This window comes from Saccopteryx bilineata, chromosome 5 (assembly GCF_036850765.1).
Source record: "Saccopteryx bilineata isolate mSacBil1 chromosome 5, mSacBil1_pri_phased_curated, whole genome shotgun sequence".
In the NCBI taxonomy this organism is placed as follows: domain Eukaryota; kingdom Metazoa; phylum Chordata; class Mammalia; order Chiroptera; family Emballonuridae; genus Saccopteryx; species Saccopteryx bilineata.
In genome coordinates, this window is record NC_089494.1 from 27,641,240 (window position 1) to 27,662,276 (window position 21,037).

Genomic DNA, 21,037 nt, shown 5'->3' on the forward strand with positions numbered 1-21,037 from the left:
TTGCTCAAGCCAGTGACCTCAGGGTTTTGAACCTGGGTCATCAGCATCCCAGGCCAATGCTGTGTCCATCCACTGTGTCACTGCCTGGTTAGGTAAGGAGTTTTCTTGAGAATACTATATATTTATTATACTATTTTATTAATTTCACTGCTGTTATTCTCCTACTTGTTGTCTGCCATTTCGTCTAAGGTTTTATACACTCCATGAATTATATGAACCTCAAGGCTTTTTCTTTTCTTTTCTTTTTAACCTCGCAAACAAATTCTGTTGAACAGGGCCTTGTCATACTACTTGTTGCTATCGATAGAGTTTGTCAGCCCACCAGTGAGAAGCAATCTGTCCTCCTAATACATGGTAGCCTTTCAACAGTGGTGATTCTGTCATGGATCTTAAAATCAGACATGAGAGGCAGATCTCCCACTTGGGATTAGAAAGTGAAAATTCAGCGAGAGAAAATAAGAGGCAGAGCTGAAGAAATGAGTTTGAGTCCACAAAGTTCGAAGAATCACAACTGTGGGAGAAATATTCGGCAGACCAGACAGTAAGTGAAGTGAGTCCAGGCTGAGCAAGACTGCATGCAGCCCTAAGCCGCACATGGTGACTGCTTTTTCCTTCTGCTGGGCGAAGAAGGGTGGGAAGACATTTCAGACTGAGATCCACCTGAATAGTTCCTCCTACTGCCTTACTCACTGGGACAATATTCTTTTTCCTCCCGAAGATGCCAATCACTGTCATCTCTCGGTGTGAAACTGTCCCAGCACCAGTGTTCAGCAATGCCGCTGTCAAACGACAGAAAGCAGGACGGAGGGAGCTCGAGGGATGCACCCCCAAACAAAAACTCAGGTGCAAGAACTGTCACTTAACAGTGACAGCAGGGATATATTTTTGGTAATTAAAGCCTAATGTGGATTCTGTTTTTTGGAAAAAGATAACATTTGTTTTCTAAAAACTAGAGGATATTTTTTTAGGGGGAAGGTTTTCTCTCCAGCCCCACTCTAGAGCTAAAGGCACTCTTTAGAGCATCAACTATTTCTTCCCAGGAATTCATGTGGTAGGTGTTTCAAAATAACTACCAAAACCACAGAATTCATAGACTGTTACACGCAAAAAGGTACCACAGGACTCTCCGGTTGAATCCCCTCATTCTATAATTGAGGAGAACGAAGCCCAGAGAGACTGTGTTGTGCCCAAGGGCACCCAGCTGGCTCATACGTTGAGACTTGAATCCAAGATTGTCCATGAACTAGTCAGTGTTCTTCCCACTATACTGTGTTCCACTGAGCAGATACTCATCGCCTCTTGTAGAATTTAGAGACTGTTTTTTACAAACCTGGAACTAAACTTGTGACTAATTAGAATACTGTGCTCCTTCGCCTGTAAGTCACCAGCTAAAATCCACTGCTCCGTGTCCCAGGGCACCCAAAGGCCTTCTGGGCGACCAGCTCAAAGATAGATTATGGTGTCAACTCAGTTCCCGGTGTTGAGGTACCCACAAAATGGAAACCGTTTTACTTGGGGAAGAACAAGAGGACAAGATGAGATGAAAAGGAACCATGTTTAAAATGGATAAAAGGAGATCCTTTTTTCTCCCACTACACACAATTGACCTGGGGAACTCTCTGCAGCAGGATATTAAGATCAATGGTGAAGATTTGTGTTTTAAAAGATGAGACCTTTCTCATGCATATCATCAACAGTGAGACTCAATAGGATGAAAGTGAGATGGATGAAAGTTCTCAAGCTTCAGTGCATAAGTTGATCACCAACTAGGTCAGGTAAAAAGGAAAAAAAAATTCTACTCGGTCCTCTAAAATTTCACAGGAAAGTAGATTTGGGGGTATTCCAGTCATTGCTCCTGTGTGACAAACCACCCCAAAGGCGTGGTGTAAACCACTAGGCATTTCCCGGGGATTGTGGATCCTGGGGATCAGCAGTTTGGAGAGGGCACAGCAGGGATGGCCTGTCTCTGCTTTCAGCTGGGAAGTCTTAAATATCTGGGGGTGACTTGGGGGTGAGAACTGGAATCACTGGGAAGCTTTTTTACTCATATGTCAGACACCTGGCCTGGGCTGAGTTCTCAGGCTCAGTCAGCTGGGACTATCCTATCAACTGGTGCATCTGCGTGTGGGTTCCAAGAAGGAGTGTCACAGGAAGGAACATGCCAAGAAAACATGTTGCTAGAGAACCAGATGGAAGCTGCATTGTTTTTTGTGACCTCTACGTGGAAGTCAGCCCATAGGATCACTTCCAACAGATTTTATTGGTCAAAACCATCACAAGTTTACTGAGATTCAAGGGGAGGGGAGTTCGGAGCTCCTACCTTCTCTCCCCCATGAGGTATGGCAAGGTCACATTGCAGAACACGCGAGACGGGGGAAACTTTTGCAACTGTGTTTTGAAAAATACAGTCTCCCAGGGCAGGGGTGGGAGGTGTGAGATTGCATGAATACACAATCTAGTAGGGAAAAAACACCTGATAGATGAACAGAAAATCACATAACGATAAAATAAATTTTGAGGTAGTTATGTCTCCTGCTTTTATATGCTTCTATAAGAATTCTTTTCTTCCCTTTGATGAGTCACCATATTTATATAAATATTTATATTTTTTCATTTATTTCCTGTCTTCCCTCTAGACTGGAATCTCCACGTAGCTAGTTCCCTGTGCCTAAAACATTACTATGCCCATAATAGGTACTCAATACAGTAAATATTTTTTGAAAAAATGGATGAGCTAAATGCTATAATGGAAGAGCGATGGAAGGGCTGTTGGAGTGCAGGCAGTTGCACAAATAACTCAGCTTGACAGAAGGGACATTTAACTGGGTCTCGAATGATTTTGAAGAATTAATAACAATTTTCTGGTGAAAAGGGAAGGAATATGTTTTGTCTTAAATCTCCTCCATTAGCTAAACTCAAGTGGGCATATCCTCCTCTGAAATGTACAGATTGCACATAGGGTTACAAGGTTTTTGGTTGCAAGAGACAGAAAACACTGGCTGAGTTGGCTTAGAAACAAGCAGTGTATTGAATCACAGAACAAGAAGTCTTGAGCAGGCAGATCAGTCAATCTCAACCCTGTCCTTCCTCAGTGTCGGCTTAGGTCTTTCGTATTCGGAAGATGGCACGAGGTAAGCATCACATGCAGACAAAACAATACCCAGCGGGGAAGAACACTGATTTTCCTTCTGAGTAGAATCTTTCCCATAAACCCCTGACACACGTGCCTCTCATTAGCCCACTCCCTTATTGGCCAGAACTGTGTCCCATGCACACATGTAACCTAAATACTATTAAGAAGGGGAGCAATATGCTCATGTGGAGCAGTCACATGTTACTTCTTGGGAGTTAGCCTGGAGCTCATGCCTCTCCTGAAGCAGATGGCTACACAGAAAATGGTAGACTCCCGGCAAAACAAAACCCAAAAGTGGGGTTCTGTTAGGAAAGAGAAGGGGGAGATCACTCTTGGGTAGGCAATCAACCATATTTATGACATTAAGCTTGAAGAAGGTTAAGGTTCTGTTTTCCTCGTGGATGAATATCACCTGGCACTTTTGTCTGTTCTCTTTTGTGGTTTATTTTTGTTTTTGTTTTCTGCTCATTTCCTTTCTCCATCTGCACTAGCAGATTTATTAGTTGAATTAACCCAGTACTATAGCAATAAAAAAGTGCAATGTGTTGAGTGTATGTTTGAATCTAGTTAATTTAAAAAATACATTGATTAAACAGAGTGCACTTCCAGGCAAAAGCCTGGAGTCAGTGCTTCTGTTACTCCCCAATAGTCTAGTCATGCCCAGCTGCCCATTACTTGTACTATGCTCTTTCATGGCCATAAGTCTTGTACCTTTGCTGATTCCTCTGTCTAGGAAATCCTTATTTTTTTCACATGTAGCAGACACGGAGCATTGTCTCTCCAGGCCTCAATTCTATCCTTTCAGTAATCTAGGTGGAGAGATTGAAAACCTTGAAACCACATTTCTCAGATTCCCTTGCAGCTAGGGTCTGGATCTGAAATATATTCGGTCAACCAGGCGCACTTCTGTGAGATTCGGCAGGCAGATGCAAGGAGAAGGCACCATTCTGCTACTATTGCTTCAGGCAAGCCAGGTTTGAGAAGGAATGTTAAAAGGCATCTAACGTTCTTGGACTCAGTTTTCAGTTTCCTGTCTCTGTGTCTAGTCACCAGTTTCATAGGCGCGAGAAGGAGTTGCAGCAGCAGCCCGATCCTGGCTTCTGTAACAGAGCTCCTGTAGTGAGTCCAGAAGCAGCTCTGTGGCTTTGGCCCCTCCAGCCTTCCCGACAGTTTGGTGAGCCCCTGCTTGCTTCCTAGTTTGGGATCTTTTCCTGCTTGCAGGACCTAGAGTAGGTTCTGTTTCCCATACTACACCCTGACTGATAGATCACCTAACACGCACCCAGCCTTCCACGCACAGCCTGGGGCTTCCATGTGTGCCCACTGTGCCCTGCCTGGTCAGTCCCTGCTTCATCATGTTTGCATGCCTGGCACCACAGGGCTTGGCTCACAGCATGTACAGCTTCAATATTTACTGTACTGAAATGTCCTCTGCCAAGATACCAGCCTGGTCTGCAAAGCCCAAAGTACAAGTGCTCTAGACTTACACTGGATTCTAGAATAATCCCGAGCCATCAGATTTCCCACACTGTAGCCCCTACAAACACTAAAACTGAAGATTTGACTGGGCCCCCAGGAAAGGGATGTTAAGGAACAAGAAAAGTTGTTCATCTCGAGATTTACTGTCGGGTGGTTCTCAGGACCCTCGCTGCTGGGATTATAATGTGCCCTGCAATCAGTAACAGCAGAGGTTTCGGAGTCAGGAAAGCCCAAGTTGGAAGGTATGTAACCTTGTGTAACAGGTTAACCTGTCTGAACCTCAGTTTCTTCATCTATAAAATAGGGATAATAACATCAATCTTCCAGGTTGGGGGGAAGAACAGATTCTGTATGTAGCATGCTCAGCACAGTGGACACACATCGGAAATGCTCCATACCTATCCGCTGCTGTTACTACGGTCATCGTTGTTGTTAACTGGACCATCACTGTACTACTGTTCTGTTGCTACATTATTTTTTCCTCAGCACATATTCCCGTGGATTAGATCAGAATGCACTTTCCTAATACTTTCTCCAGAGGTATTCCTCAGTATAGTATACACGGAGGTGACGAACCTTTTTTGCAGAGGATGCAGCCAGCCCAAAGTCTGTCTCTGTCTATAACAAAACTGTCTATGTCAGTGGATCTCAACACTAGATGAAAATCAGAATCACCTGGAGAGTTAGAAACAAAACAGCACCAAAAACAAGCAAACAAAACCAGAAAGCAATGTTTGGAGCCCTACACCACAGATTCTGATTTAATAGGTCCCAAGCACCAGTGTTTCTTCAAGTTCCCTAGGTGACTGTAATGTACAGCTGAGAGCCATCGCTCAATGTGGGAAAGATTAGCACTTTCATTACCTCTGGGAGAAAAGAAAGAAGCTTTTACTTTCTATCATCTCCACCACAGTGGGGGAAGGGAGAAGACTAAAGATTATAGTTGAATTATTCCACCTCTAATGTGAACAAGACATTCTCATTATGAACCTGGACAAATGACTCATCATGTTAATCCTCCGGTTAATGTGTTGGTTTCTTGTCTCGAGGTGTCTGATTTGAAGAGGACTAATCAGAAATGCTCTAGGACATGTAAGGAGCTAGTCTGAAAATGCCTGAGAGGGACTCATGTTAGCTCGCGGGTGTCTGTTCTGTGCCAGCTCCCGGGCTGCTTGGGGATGTCAAGTGTGTGCACTTTGATCCAGGGCAAGTGAAGTGATCCCTGCTTTGGCATCAAATTTAGCTGGTATCTAAATGCTAGAGATAGTGAATGATAGCTGGGAGTGTGCTTGGACACAAAATACATCTAAAAAATGTAACTATGTTTTCATTATTAAACTAATATACAAAAGGAAATATACAAGATTGGAAAACAGAAAAATAGAATGAACCATAATAAAAGCTAATAGTAATAACTAAGACCTATAGCCAGGTGATGGCACAGTGGATACAGCATCAGTCTGGAATGCTGAGGACCCACGTTCAAAACCCTGAGGTCCCACTGGCTTGAGTGTGGGATCATAAACATGATCCCATGATCACTGGCTTGAAGCCCAAGGTCACTGGCTTGAGCAAGGGGTCACTGGCTTGGCTGGAGGCCCCCAGTCAAGGCACATATGAGAAAGCAATCAATGAACAACTAAGAGACTGCAATGAAGAATTGATGCTTCTCATCTCTCTCCCTTCCTGTCTGTCCCTATCCATTCATCTCCCCGTCTCTGTCTCTCTCACTAAAGAACAAAACAAAAACTAAAACCTATAAAGACTTATCAGGTGCTAGACATGGTTCTAAGCCCTTTACCATATCAATTTATTTACCCCTCAATGCAACTCTATGAGGTAGACAACTATTTGTAACCCCATTCATAGACGAGGAAAGAGGACCTGCTGTTAGGTGACTTGCCCAATGTGGCACAACTAGTTAAGGAAGAGCCAAGGTTTGGACTAATGCTACATTTAACAAGGTATGACCAACCTTACAAACAGCTCATAAGGTAAACTGTATGCCAGTTGCCAAAGTTTAAAAAGTTAATCTCAGTTATCATTCACTCATCCATTTGTTTCATAACTTTATTGAAGGCATCTAATCAAGACTGTTCCAGTGTCTCAACAGAATAACACATGTATAATCAACACAAGTCTAGTAAGAATAAAAATGCTGTCACTATTCCCTGAAGACAGAATGCAAAACCAATACATCAAAACTTTTGGAATGTCATGCACTTACTAAATGGGATAGCCAGTTAGCATCATCATCTGTATTTTCATCAATATACCCTGGGTAACAATTTAAATTAAATTTCATGAATTTGGCTTTGTAGAAACATGTTTAATATAGCAGTGGTGTCTTCAACTCAGAAATTGTTGTTTATTGGATGGATGGATGGAAAGCTATATGAATAAATTAGTAGACTAGAATGTTTGCCAATGTTCTGAGTGTTTAAAATGCATCTTAAAAATAATCTAGTGTTTTCTAGTTTGTTGGATAACAAATTATGACTCAGGAGAATTTTTTTTCTTTTTTTTTTTTTTTTGTATTTTTCTGAAGCTGGAAACAGGGAGAGACAGTCAGACAGACTCCCGCATGCACCCGACCGGGATCCACCCAGCACGCCCACCAGGGGCGATGCTCTGCCCACCAGGGAGCGATGCTCTGCCCCTCCGGGGCATCGCTCTGCCGAGACCAGAGCCACTCTAGCGCCTGGGGCAGAGGCCAAGGAGCCATCCCCAGCGCCCAGGCCATCTTTGCTCCAATGGAGCCTTGGCTGTGGGAGGGGAAGAGAGAGACAGAGAGGAAGGAGGGGAGGGGGGTGGAGAAGCAAATGGGCGCTTCTTCTATGTGCCCTGGCCGGGAATCGAACCCGGGTCCCCCGCATGCCAGGCCGACGCTCTACCGCTGAGCCAACCGGCCAGGGCAGGAGAATATTTTGATATCAATTCTTTTCAATGACTAAATAAGTAACTTCAAGCAAATCATTACAGTGCCAGTTTTATCTGTTGTGAGAATTAAATGAACTAACATAAACAAATTATTTAACACAGTGCCTAATACCCGTTAAACAGTCGCCGTATTTTAAACTGTCTTTAAATATATGTAAAAAAAGCAAAACTTCAAATGATACAAAAAACTATACAATGCAAAATAAAAGTTTTGGCAAAGTTTTCTGCTGTTATTACTAATCAAGCAAAAATAACATTTTTCTCTCTTTGCAGAGAGAAGTTTACAAACCAGTAGATAATATTGTTTGAGTCAGAACCATGTGAAATAACACAAGTATTCTGCATAAATTCCAGCGGGAGTGATTAACATTCTCCAACTTCAAATAATTTTTATTATTAGCCAACATTTGTCCATCCCCAATAATACACGCGTTGCATAAAGGGCGCAGAATTAGACAGCCTTCCCCTGGCATGCTCACAGTCTGCACATACTTTCCACTGAGGGTTTCTCTTTCTTTTTGATTGCTACTTCATAGCTTTTCAACTCCCACTACCTTCAACCCTGGGAAGTTTGCCGACCCAAAGTGCCAAGTATTTCCAAAAAACCAAAAGAGGTAAAATATGGACACCTGTAGAATTCCAGGGAATAAAAGACTTAATGTACAGGTAAACCATATTTATTAGTAGTTTTGATGTTTGTGACGCTATTGATATTTATTCCTTTTAACTATAAGGCTGGGGTTAATACACATATTCTTCATTATTTCTCACAATGTGTTGTTGATAAGAGGGGAGGGATAAGGTTAGCCTGCCATTTAGCCTTTCTCAATCTGTACAAAATGGAATCCAGGATACGAGAATAATAACCGCGGCCTATCTCGCCCCTTTAGTCCAGTCCTGAATCCTTCAAGTTCCCCCTCCAACCTTTTTTCACCTCCTTCCCAGAAGGAAGAGGTGGGGGAATGGGAAACAATTCAGACCCTCTTTGTAAGCGTGTGAATGAATTTCAAGTATGCTAAACACCTCAATGTTCCAACCTAATTAGAACACGTAGAAAGAGGCGTTTTTAGGACATTTAAAACTGGCAACAGAAAAACCTATCTGAAGAGCGCCACTGTGTGTCCCCGCAGTCGGGGCGCTCAGCAAGTCTTCCGCAGGCGGTGGTTGCTCATTGTGCCCCCCGGCCCTCCGCGGCTGGCGGCTGTGCCGCTACGCAGCCCGCAGTCCCCAGGGGGCCCAGCGCCCTGCCCATTACAGAGCCCGGAGCCAGCGTTGCTTTTCTCTGCGGGGAACTGCCTAGGATTTTAAAGGATTAACATCTCTCGAGTCTTGCAAAGACAGAAAAAAAATCACTTGCCACAACCATAAGATTTTGTTAGGAAATGCAAAAACAAACAAACAAACAAAACAACAACAGCAAAGCCTTGGGAGCGCGGTTAAAATTGTTGATGCTGCGTCCCAACTACCTGGGTTCGAAATCGGATTTGCCATTTGAGCGCCTATGTTTCAGGCGCTTGGAATACCGCCGGGAACGAGATAGTCTAGGCTAGGTTGAGGTTTTTTCTCGAGGATCTATCATTAGCTCGGATACCTTGGTTAAGGTCCTAAACCTCTGTTTCTTCTGTAAGGAATACCTGCCTCATAGAATTGTTGCAAGGATCTGAGATCTTACATTAAGATCTACACGATTAACCCGCTGTCCGGTATACAGTAGGGGATCAGTAAGCGTTTGCTGTTCTCTCTACCTGAGCTCAACTGGTATGAGGACAGCACAGAGAAGAGACAGGTACCACTGTTAAGAATGATTCCTTGAGCAGTTCTTTTAAACAAACGATGGACTCTGTAAGAACGTTTAGCTGCAGATAGGAGACCTGACGGGGACCCTGGGAGCAAAGATTCATAAGCTAGAACATTACAGAAAACTGAGCCCAGCGCCCGCAGGCGCCAGCAGAGAACTCCTTGGGACACGTAGGTAGGATTTCCCGCCCCGGGTCTCAAGGAGGCTGGGTTAAGCATTCGCCCTGCCCTCATGGCTTCCCAGCCCACGATTGGCCAGCGTTGCTCGGCTGCCCGCTCAGGGCGGGACCGGAGGGCGCCAGGAGGAGAGGCTAAGCTCTAGGGGCAGTGGGCGGGGACGCGCGGAGAGCCAGCGGGCTGCCCACCAACCGAGCCCCAGCTCGAGGGGGGCGGGGCCTGGGCGGGGCCTCCCGGCGGGCATTAGAAGCAGGTGACCGGGCGGAGCTGGGGAGGCTAGTCCGCCTGCGGCCGTGACTCCTGCGCCGCTCTAGCCACCGCCGCGCGCTGTTCAGCGCCAGCCCGAGGTGGGCGAAAGGGTGCGAGTGCGCGGGGGAGGAGCCGAGCCAGGCGCGTCCCAGGAGCGCCGCCACCGCCCCCAGGAGTTGACTAGAGCAAGGAGCCCCCTGCAGGGGAGTAGGCGAGCGGCGGCCGGGACGCGGCGGCGGGCACGCATCATGCAGTCCCGGCGGGGCCAGCGCCGGCTGTGCGTGGTGCTGTGAGGCGGCGGAGTTTCCCGGTCACAACACACCGTCTTCCTCTCGCCTAGGTGCTGCGGGCGCGTTCGCCCTGCGTGCGGCTTCGGGAGCCCGGAGGAACGCACGGCCTGCCCCTGCCTTGCCCTGCCCGGATCATGCGGGGGGCCCTGGAGGAGGAGAGGGCGAGTGACCGGCCTGTGGCGATCGCGTTCAGACCCCCTCTCTGAGACGCCTCCACCTGCTGCCATGTGCCGCCTCCTCGGATACTCAGTCTATCGCCAAACTTTCCAGCTGCCAGCTTGGCTCTGAGTCGCGTTTCTGAGCGGAGTGTCCCAGGGACGGAGGACCCAGGCTAGCTGCAGAATATCTTCTCTCTGGATCCGCGGAGGTAGGAGCCCGCGCCTTCCCCTTCTCCCCGTTCCCCCTGACCCACCGTCCTGTTCTGGAAGGGGCTGCTCTCTCTGACCCCGCGGTCCAGCCTGGAGGGCCCAGTGGAAAGGGAGGCGGGGTGGGGCGGGGTATCAGCAGTTTGGTTTCTGGAGGTGGAGGGGAGAGAAGAGAAGGGAGAGCTTAATCTAGAGGTTTGGAGACCGGTTGCGGGGACTGAGACATTGACTCCCCTCTAACTGGGAGAAGTTGTAATTTTTCTTCTTTTTTTAAAGAATACTTTCGCTGGAATCGGAGCCCTAACCGCCCCTCCCCAACCCTATCCGGCGAAGAGCTCAGCGCGGAGGAAGGCAGCGCCTTCCTGAAACAGTTTATCTTGGGGCGGATTTCTTGAAGAGAAAAAGAACCAACAGGTTGCCAGCCCCAGCGCCGCACACAAGTCCGCGCAGAGGGAAGCTCTGGCCCAGATTTCCCCTGTCTGCGTTAGCCCCGCGCGGGCTGTGCGAGGCGAGGGGAGGGAGGAGGCTATGGCTCGGCCTGACCCTTCTGCGCCTCCCTCGCTGCTGCTGCTGCTCCTGGCGCAGCTGGCAGGCCGGGCGGTGGCCGCCTCCAAGGCCCCGGTGTGCCAGGAAATCACGGTACCCATGTGCCGGGGCATAGGCTACAACCTGACGCACATGCCCAACCAGTTCAACCACGACACGCAGGACGAGGCGGGCCTGGAGGTGCACCAGTTCTGGCCTCTGGTGGAGATCCACTGCTCTCCGGACCTGCTCTTCTTCCTATGCTCCATGTACACGCCCATCTGCTTGCCCGACTATCACAAGCCCCTGCCGCCCTGCCGCTCCGTATGCGAGCGCGCCAAGGCCGGCTGCTCGCCACTCATGCGGCAGTACGGCTTCGCTTGGCCGGAGCGCATGAGCTGCGACCGCCTCCCCGTGCTGGGGCGCGACGCTGAGGTCCTGTGCATGGATTACAACCGCAGCGAGACCACCACGGTGCCCCCTAGACTCTTCCCGCTCAAGCCCACCCTCCCAGGCCCTCCAGGGGCGCCGTCCTCCGGAGGCGAGTGCGCTGCTGGAGGCCCATCGGTGTGCAAGTGCCGTGAGCCATTCGTGCCCATCCTGAAGGAGTCGCACCCGCTCTACAACAAGGTGCGGACGGGCCAGGTCCCCAACTGCGCGGTGCCCTGCTACCAGCCCTCCTTCAGCCCGGATGAGCGCACGTTCGCCACCTTCTGGATCGGCCTCTGGTCAGTGCTATGCTTTATCTCCACCTCCACCACGGTGGCCACCTTCCTGATAGATATGGAACGCTTCCGCTACCCTGAGCGCCCCATCATCTTCCTGTCAGCTTGCTACTTGTGCGTGTCTTTGGGCTTCCTGGTGCGTTTGGTTGTGGGCCATGCCAGTGTTGCCTGCAGCCGTGAGCACAGCCACATTCACTATGAGACGACGGGCCCTGCGCTGTGCACTGTTGTCTTCTTGCTGGTTTACTTCTTCGGCATGGCTAGTTCCATCTGGTGGGTAATTCTGTCGCTCACCTGGTTCTTGGCAGCTGGCATGAAGTGGGGCAATGAGGCCATCGCGGGCTATGCGCAGTACTACCACCTAGCTGCGTGGCTCATCCCCAGCGTCAAGTCCATCACCGCACTGGCACTGAGCTCTGTGGACGGGGATCCAGTGGCTGGAATATGCTATGTGGGCAACCAGAACCTGAACTCGCTGCGCGGCTTCGTGCTGGGCCCTCTGGTGCTCTACCTGCTGGTGGGCACACTCTTCCTCCTGGCAGGCTTCGTGTCGCTCTTTCGCATCCGTAGCGTCATCAAGCAGGGTGGCACCAAGACGGACAAGCTGGAGAAGCTCATGATCCGAATTGGCATCTTCACGTTGCTCTACACAGTGCCAGCCAGCATTGTGGTGGCCTGCTACCTGTATGAACAGCACTATCGCGAGAGCTGGGAGGCTGCGCTCACCTGCGCGTGCCCAGGTCCGGACTCGGGCCAGCCACGGGCCAAGCCGGAGTACTGGGTGCTCATGCTCAAGTACTTCATGTGCCTCGTGGTGGGTATCACGTCTGGCGTCTGGATTTGGTCCAGCAAGACTGTGGAGTCGTGGCGGAGATTCACCAGCCGCTGTTGCTGTCGCCCACGAAGAGGCCATAAAAATGGTGGCACCATGGCCGCCCGGGACTATGCCGAGGCAAGCGCAGCGCTCACAGGCAGGACTGGGCCAGCGGGCCCCGCCGCAGCTGCCTACCACAAGCAGGTGTCCCTGTCGCACGTGTAGCAGGCTGCAGCCCTGAGTGAGGGAGGAGGTTGTTTGTTTGGTAGCTTTGCCAAGGTTACTTCCGTTTACCTTTTCGGTGCTGATGACCTCTCCTGGGGCAAATTGGAGAGAGGGAAAAGGGCCCTTTCAAGGGAATAGCTGTCCCAGGACCTCTCAAAGGGGCTCAGCTCACGTGCATTCTATTTTGTGTTTCTGACTGCCTTCTTTAAGGGACCTGTTTTTAATTTATATGTATTTTCTTAATTTTTAACTTGGTTGCATTTTGGCAACAAAACTTACCTTTGCTTTGGGGGCTTTACAATCCTAAGGTTGGCATTATAATGAAGTTCCACTTGGTTCAGATTTCTTTGAACTGTGTGGTCTGAGTTGGAAAAATATATTTCCTATATTTGTGTCTTTAAAAAAATGTGAACAGTGAAAGCTTGGGTTACTCTGACTGAGAAGTTGAGGGGTGTGCTGCTTCAGCTTCTTTTCCCTCCACTGCTTCAAGTGTCCAAGCTGTTTTAAGGTGAGCTGCTTGTCCCTGTTTATGAAACTCCAAGGATGGGATAATATGGTTAGGGCCTCCCCAAAGTGACAAGGTTAGGGTGTTTAGCGATTTTATGTTCATTCTAGCCTTGTTTAGTGGGCTTCAGTTTCTTTTCTGCAGTAATCATTCTCATTCTTAAAAGGGCCAGCGTTTTGAATAAGTTAGAGGTAGCATTGAGGTGCCCACTATAAATATTTGGAGTAGTGAACACCTAAGGGAGGAAAACTGGTTGAGTTTGAATTCTAGACTGAGAAGATGGCAGCTCTGTGCCAGAGGAGTGGGTGGTTCTTAATAGGCTTCAGTGATCCCTTTTTCTTTCACAAAACGACTTGTGTTATAATTATGGTAAAAGTAAATCCACTCCTTTCTCCTGGAACTACTTAGCGATAGTTGCTAGAAGGGGCTGCTTTGTAGATTTAAGGACTAAAATGGATATACCTCCAGTGATTTAAGTAAATTTCCAACACTTACCTGTTCCACCCCCACCCCACCTCCTTTATCATGTTAAACAGTCTTTTTGCTTTTCTTATTCTTCCTCTCCTGGAGAGTTGTGATTAGAGACCACACCCAACCTTGAATGAGGTCCTTGAACTGGGGGAGGGAGGCTGGCTACCTGTGAACAAACATTGGCAGCAATGAGAGAAAATACCTGTCCCTGGACTTTGGACTAGTGAATAGTCCAGATATTCCAAAAGCAGCAAGACATTGCTCCCTGCACTCTCCGAAAACAAATGGGGCCCATGATACACTTGCACTAGTTTCTAAAATGTGGATCAATGTACCGCTATAGCAGAAGGAAAGCTGTTTCCACCACTCCTGCCTCAGTATATTTTTCTTCCCTCTTTTTCTGAGAAAGCCTATGTATTTATTGATGAACGTGCACACGTGCTTACACACACACACACACACACACACACACACACACAGATTTTGCTGTGGGAAGGTCCTGTTTGTTCTTCTAATCTAACCATATATGAAAACCTATATATTGATGAATACACACAGGCAGGTTTCTTTACTATTAGAAAATTGTTTGCTTTCCTAATCTGCTTAACCATTCATTCATGAAGAGTGTGAGGCCATGACTGGGGGAGGGGGTGACAGTGCATTGGCTGGCAAAATACCAATGAGCATGGTTGAGTGGGGACTAAATTTAGGAAGCTAAAATGGCAAAAGCAATTAAAATTTAAGAATGCGCCCCCCCCCCCCAGGGAAACAAGTCGAGGGAATTTGTGCTTCATTGAACAAAGCTGGAAAAGTAAGAATTAAGCCCAGTTCAGTTTTTACTTCGTGTATGTCAAGTAAACAAATTAATAGTTCCCATAGTGAATTTAAACACTTTGTTGGGGCGCAGTGGGGGGAGGCTGGTATTACAGCTTTAATGACTCAAAAGCTGTTCACAGTTATAAAAAGCACTGCTCTCACCCACTCATCCTCTGAATCAAGTAAAATTCCAGTGATTTGATAAAAACCTAGTACACAGAGCCTAGAGAACCTTTGCACATCTTATTCCTCTGCTTATTCAGAAGCATCTTAGAACCTTGTCTGAGGGTCAGTTCCTTTCCTATTTTTCAAATGAGGACCTTGTCTGATCACCTCGACCTCTTCCCTCAGTATATCTTTCCAGAAAGTACGTGGGTAGTTATGCTGCCTTCAGTCATTGTGTCTAATTTAGATTGATCCCCCTCCCCAAAAAAGTTGTGGAATGAGTGGATGAAAATAATTCTTTAAGAAATTACTTTTTCACACTGGCAACATGCCAAACCAAAAAAAAAGGAACAACCAATTTACTTGAAAACATTTACTGTGTGGTACACCACACAGCACACCAGGCCGAGGAGAGGCAGCATGGGCATCTTTTTGGGGTCTGCTTTCCGAGCTGCCTCTTCGTTTTCACTGTTGCTCTCCTCCTCCCCCTCCAGGACAAAGCGACCTGCTTCCCTGCAGTCTCACCAATACCCATGTGCCACCCCTGCTCAGGGGAGCGAAGCTGGAGCTGTGTAGGGTCACCTCCTATTTCCGCCCACACACTGTCCCCTCCCCATCTGCATTTTCATTATGCAGACAGTCCATACTCATGGAAACAATTATAAAATGACAGGTGAGGTGGTTTAGCAACTTCTTCCCAGCCAGCCCTGTGCACCGGAGAGGACCTGGGGCTCCGTCTGGTCTCACCTGTGCAGCAGCTTCAGGGTTGTTCCTTCCACAGTTCAGTTTTAAGCAGTGTCTTACTTCATAGATTAGGGGGGGAAGATTTAGAAGGTTGTCTACACTACAGGAACTAATGTGACCTCTCAGTGAATCAGTTGACATGACCTTAGGAAGTGCTTTTAATTTATATTATTTCCCTCCTCACATTTTGAAGTTCTCTAAATTGGCTGAAAATAACTTTTCTTGGTGCCTTATTGGTTTATCCTTGCAAACCTTTGTCATATTTTCACCTGACCACTTCTAATGACAGGCCTGTGCATGTATGTGTGTTGTGTGTGATTGTGCGCATGTACAAGCTTAAATAATGTGCCGACAGCACTGTTTTCAAGTTGGTGTTCATTAGGCTGTTTCCTCCTGGGCCGGGGCTAAAATCCTGACACTGGCTGCTAGGAGAAAACCTCGCGGATCCCACACCGAACCTTAATAACCGCATCCGTGACCTCACTGCCAAGTACAGAATGGGACCCCCAGAGCTAGGAAGTGTAGTTGTGTATTTTAATGAACTGCTACCCCTGCTAAAGATGCTTCTTTCACTTTTGTGCTCTGCAGAAAGACCAAGGGGGTAGAAGGGACAAAGCTTTGAATAACTGCTTTCTAACACCAACGTGGCAAACAGGACAGAGCACATCACAAATCTAGGCAGGTGTGAGGTACAGGGGCTGAGATTTGCCCGCTCCCTCTGCATGCCCTTTCTTGACGCCAAAGTCCAATCAAGTGATCTTGGGAAAGAAATACGCCTCAGTTGAGGAAGGTGGTTCTGAAAGAAAAAGTTACCAAGACATTAAATCAGAGTGAGGTGTAGGCAGGATGTAAGTCACTAAGTAATAGAACTCAGAACTGATAAAGCTTCTAGCAGCTTGATGACAATTACAGGATTGATTTAAGCCAGGATAATGTCTGTGGTACATCATTTTATGACAATATTATGTCATGTTGTTACAAACTGTATGTATAGTATGTATGTGATGTGGGTGTGTATATACATAATATATATTATATATATATGAGAGATTTAGTGACTTTTGATACGGGTTTGGTGCAGGTGAATTTGTTACTGAGCCAAATGAGGCACATACCAAGTCAGTAGTTCGAGTCCAGGGCATTTAACGTTTTTATGATTTCCGTGTGTGTATAGTGCTTGCCCCATTCATGAAGATATCTCCCGAACTCACAAATCAGAGCCAGCGACATTTTATTTGTAGACAATCAACTTGAATCTGTAAATTATTACTGGCAGATGGTTATAATTCTGAATCCATACTAACAAGTGGAAACCCAGAGCATCTTGAGAAGTTTTTTTTGTTTGTTCCTGGAAGTCAGTAGAACAGCTGTGTATGTGGTTATGTTAGTCTCATGATAATTTGCTGACATTATTTCAGAAAAATTTTGTATGTATTATATTTGTGGGAAGGTAAAATAATGCTTTCAGATTTTTATCAAATATGGAGAGTAGTTATTTATGAAAAACAAAGAAATGTCTATTTTTGTTTCTTTGTTCCCAACTAATGTAGGTAAATTTCAAAGTGCATTAAAACAATGATGAAGAAAATGAGATGCTGTTCAAGTTTGTTTCACCTCGTGGTTCTATGGAGACACACTGCTTTCTGAGAGTGTCTGAGGAGATGATGTGGTCCTAACTTCATGCTATTTCTCAGATGTACTTGAAACACAAAGGGTAATGTTTTTATTAATAAGAAAAGCAAATTCCAATCACCAGAAACAGAACTAATGAAAACTTGTTTTACCTGAATATACTTCATAGGTTTCTCCTGCTGATCCTGTCATTGTTTCATGATTCACTTGCAGAAATGAAGGGAAATTACACATAAGAACAGAGGCATTGCCCGAGACTCTGTTGTATTTTATCAACCCTCTGTCTATACCAGCAGTTTTCAAACTTTTTCATTTCATAGCACACATAAACTAATTATAAAAATTCTGCAACACACAGAATATATTTTTTGCCCATCTGACAGGAAAAAAAGTATAGTTTTGATTGAGTTACCCAGAAAAATACCAATAGTAATTACTTTTTTGCTCAAGTGACTTTTTAAAAGACCAAGTGCCTATTCCTGTCTATAAGGATTTCTGGTAATAAGAATTAACCAATCAGACACAACCTTATTATGCCACATGACCAATAAGATGCAACTCTGTTATATGACCTGTGCATTTATGGTTCGAAATGGCATTCACACCGATGGCTATTGTGTCGGCTGTTGTCATTATTTGACAATCTAAGGAAAAAGAGGTCAGTGCCCCTGACTAAACAGTCAGGTACTGAATGTGTTAAACATTGTTGTGGCACACCAGTTGAAAATCGCTGCTATCAAACCTATTGGAGTAGATGTTAGTGCTGTTGTGTGTGTCTAGTTGGGGAGCAAGAACTCTCCAAACTACTTATTCACCAGCGAGGCTGTAAATACAAGTCAGGGAATCCAGATAAGATGATATAAATTGATTTAGAGGTGGCACCTCCCTTATCTGTCTGGACAGATGCTTAGTAAACATGAGAATACTTTCTTACTGGCTGCTGCTTGGGTGAGATGCAGACTAGCTACCAATCCACAACCACCACCTCATATGAATGCCTGGTGTATCTGTTTTCCAGCAATGGGCTGAGGCATAATGGGAGAAGATAGGTAATTAGGAGCTTACAGTGTTGTTTGAGGGAGATCAGACAAATCCAGTATGAGAGTATACAATTCAATGGCAAAGTGAGTGCTGGGAACATGAGATTGGTGTATACGTCAGGGCAACTGGGAGAAGAGAAGAGCATACAGTAGTTGAGCTGGATCCTGACAGAGCACCTGTACCTTTCTGTACAGGACTCTAGTTGGCACATATTCCCAGTGCTTTCTCATTGCTCATTTCCCCCCAAGGAAAAAGAGAGGAAAGGGCATAGTCACAAGCTGGAACAAAGGGACCGTTGGGTCTTAGACTGTTGGTGGGCCCAGAGTATTACTGGTAATAATGCTTTAGTGATTTACAGAGCTCTTTAGTTTGTCACGGATGGAAACATGATCGAGAGGCAGTAGAATGGTTATGTGCATAGACTTGGGAGCTGGACTGACAGGAGTCTAATTCCAGCTCCACCATTTATGGGCTGTGTGATTCTGGACAGATTACCTGTTAATACTTCAGGTTTCTCATCTGTGAAAGGGCGGTAATAGTCATGCCCATATCTCAGGGTTCAGAGATCTAACAGGTTAAATCAGGCTAAGGCAAGGTCAAGGTAAAAGCAAAGAGGAGCAGCTGTTCAGGCATGGAATGGAAAGGGAATGGAAACACTAGGTTTTCACATTTGAGTCTGCATAAAAATCCTTTGGGGCTGTAGGTTTCAAAAAAAAGAAAGAAATCGAGGGAAGGAGGGAGGGAGGGAGGAAGGAAGGAAGGAAGGAAGGAAGGAAGGAAGGAAGGAAGGAAGGAAGGAAGGAAGGAAGGAAGGAAGGAGGGAAGGGAGGAAGGAAGGAAGAGGAGAAGGAAGGAAGGAGAGAAGGAAGGGAGGGAGGAAGGGGGGAGGGAGGGAGGAAGGAAGGAGGAAGGAAGGAAGGAAGGAAGGAAGGAAGGAAGGAAGGAAGGAAGGAAGGAAGGAAGGAAGAAAGGAGGGAGGGAAGGAAGGAAGGAGGGGAGGAAGGAAGGAAGGAGGGAGGGAGGGAAGGAAGGAAGGAAGGAAGGAGGGAGATTGAGATTTAGTAGGTCTGGAGCCCAAGAAACTGCTGATTGCTATTTTTTGTTTTTCTGGGTTACAAAAAAGTTGCAAAGATAGTTCAGAGTTCCTGTATACCCCTTCCATACCCATTTCCTCCCAATGTTAACATACTATAGTACATTTTTCAAAACTAACAAGTCAACATTGGTTTATTACTGTTAACTCTAGACTTCATTTGGATTTCACCAGATTTTTCACTACTATTCTTTACCTGTTCCAGGATCCAATCCAGAATTCCACATTACATTTACAGCAACTTTGTTCTTCATAGCCACTTTCAGCTGACAGACGTGGCCTGGGGACATGTTGAGAAACACTAGATGTACAGGACTGAGCAAAGTCAAGTTGCCCCATCGCAACATTGAGATGAGTACATCTTTAAGGCAGAAAGGGATAAGTTGATGGACTGGTGGATATAGGTGGTTAATTTTTAAATTAGGATGGAATCCCCTTGGTTAGGTGAGAGGGGATACCTTGAGAAGCAAGACAATCTATTCCTAATGCCAGATGAAATGAGTTTTGGAGTTTGGAATGTGGGGATGCTGCCTGTACTGAGGAGATTACATCTAGGGTTGTGGGCAGGTCAGGGGAGTCAGCAAGTGCAGTAAGCTAGAAACAGCTGCTTTGGGGAACACAGGAGGGCTCAAATAGGGGACTAAAGGGGATTGCAAGGGGCAGTTAACCTGCGAGCCAAGTTATAAAACCTGTATTTACTGGAGCCTTGTGATAATGTTTTGGAAACGGGTCATGGTAGTAAACACCATTAAGCATTGCCCGGTGGGCATTAGCAGAGGTCAGAGGGTGAAGGCTGAGACAATCTTGTTGAGGGCCAGCCCTAAACGGCATTGGGCAGGGGACAGAACCCTGAGGCTCTGCCTTTGAAAGAGTCACTTTCAGTGAGGATGTGAAGGAGCCACTGCTGGGGGCTAAAAGTCAAGGTTAGTAGACTTGAGAAGAATAAGATGAAGTAATAGATGTTTCAAGAAAATGAAGAATAAGATGAAGTAATAGATGTTTCAAGAAAATGCTAGCAGAATCATTTGAGGTCTTGAATACTGTTGATAGCTTCTGATGCTATCACTGAATTTCTCTCGCCATTCAAATTACGTAGCTCCCTTTACCACAGTTAACATTCACAAAACTTAATCCTTTTTAAAAGGCTGTTAACCTTTTTTTTGACTCGATTCCTCTTCATTTCTGAACAATTTTACTTTCTTAGTTCTTTCTGCACCCTCGAGATCCTAAGCCACAAATTGCTGGTATTCCTAGAATTTATTTTACATTACATGGTCTCTCAGCTGGCAAACCGATTCAAAGTAGTTGAGTGGAAATTGCCTCAGAACTAAAACAGATTGCACCTGTGCTCCGGGGAACTGACTTTGCTAAAGAGCTCCAAGATGTTTTGTATTGCTTGCTGTCAGTGTCAGGCTAACCAGGTCAGGAAGGGGCTAAATTAAGGCCATAGGTAATCTAATCCTTATTTCGTTGATAGATGCTGAGTATAATCTGCGAATTCTGCATTCAAACTAACATTTACCTGGGATATTTCTCTGCCAGCTGTCAAGTGCTTCTCCAAGTAGCTTTGTGCTTAGGAATGCAGCTCTGGGTGAGGGAATGGTCTAGTCATTTTAGATGTGGTTAGGGAAAAGGCTTGGGTGATGAAAGATTTTAGGTAACCTACATGCCATAGCTAAACATTTCCAAAAACACTGCATAACCTGAATACAGAGTGAATTCTTTTCTGGTAAATACCGGTTTCAGCACTTTTTTTTTTTTTTTAAATCAAGGAATAGTATATTTATAGATACAGGAAAACTAAACCAAGAAGTGAACCATGAGCTGTTATAAAACCAGGATTCAGTACTG

At 46.1% G+C, this 21,037-nt stretch overlaps 1 protein-coding gene across 1 annotated transcript; it reads left to right on the plus strand.

The window, feature by feature from the left end:
* Positions 1-9,879: 9,879 nt before the first annotated feature.
* Positions 9,880-17,011, plus strand: FZD5 (frizzled class receptor 5). Its single transcript, XM_066233673.1, has 2 exons — positions 9,880-10,432; positions 10,707-17,011. Exon 2 carries the CDS (start codon positions 10,959-10,961, stop codon positions 12,717-12,719), a length of 1,761 nt encoding a protein of 586 aa, XP_066089770.1. The 5' UTR covers positions 9,880-10,432; positions 10,707-10,958; the 3' UTR covers positions 12,720-17,011.
* Positions 17,012-21,037: the final 4,026 nt, after the last annotated feature.

Excerpts from the sequence above, each read along its gene's own strand:
- FZD5 (XM_066233673.1), top strand. The coding sequence starts at position 10,959 with ATGGCTCGGCCTGACCCTTCTGCGCCTCCCTCGCTGCTGCTGCTGCTC.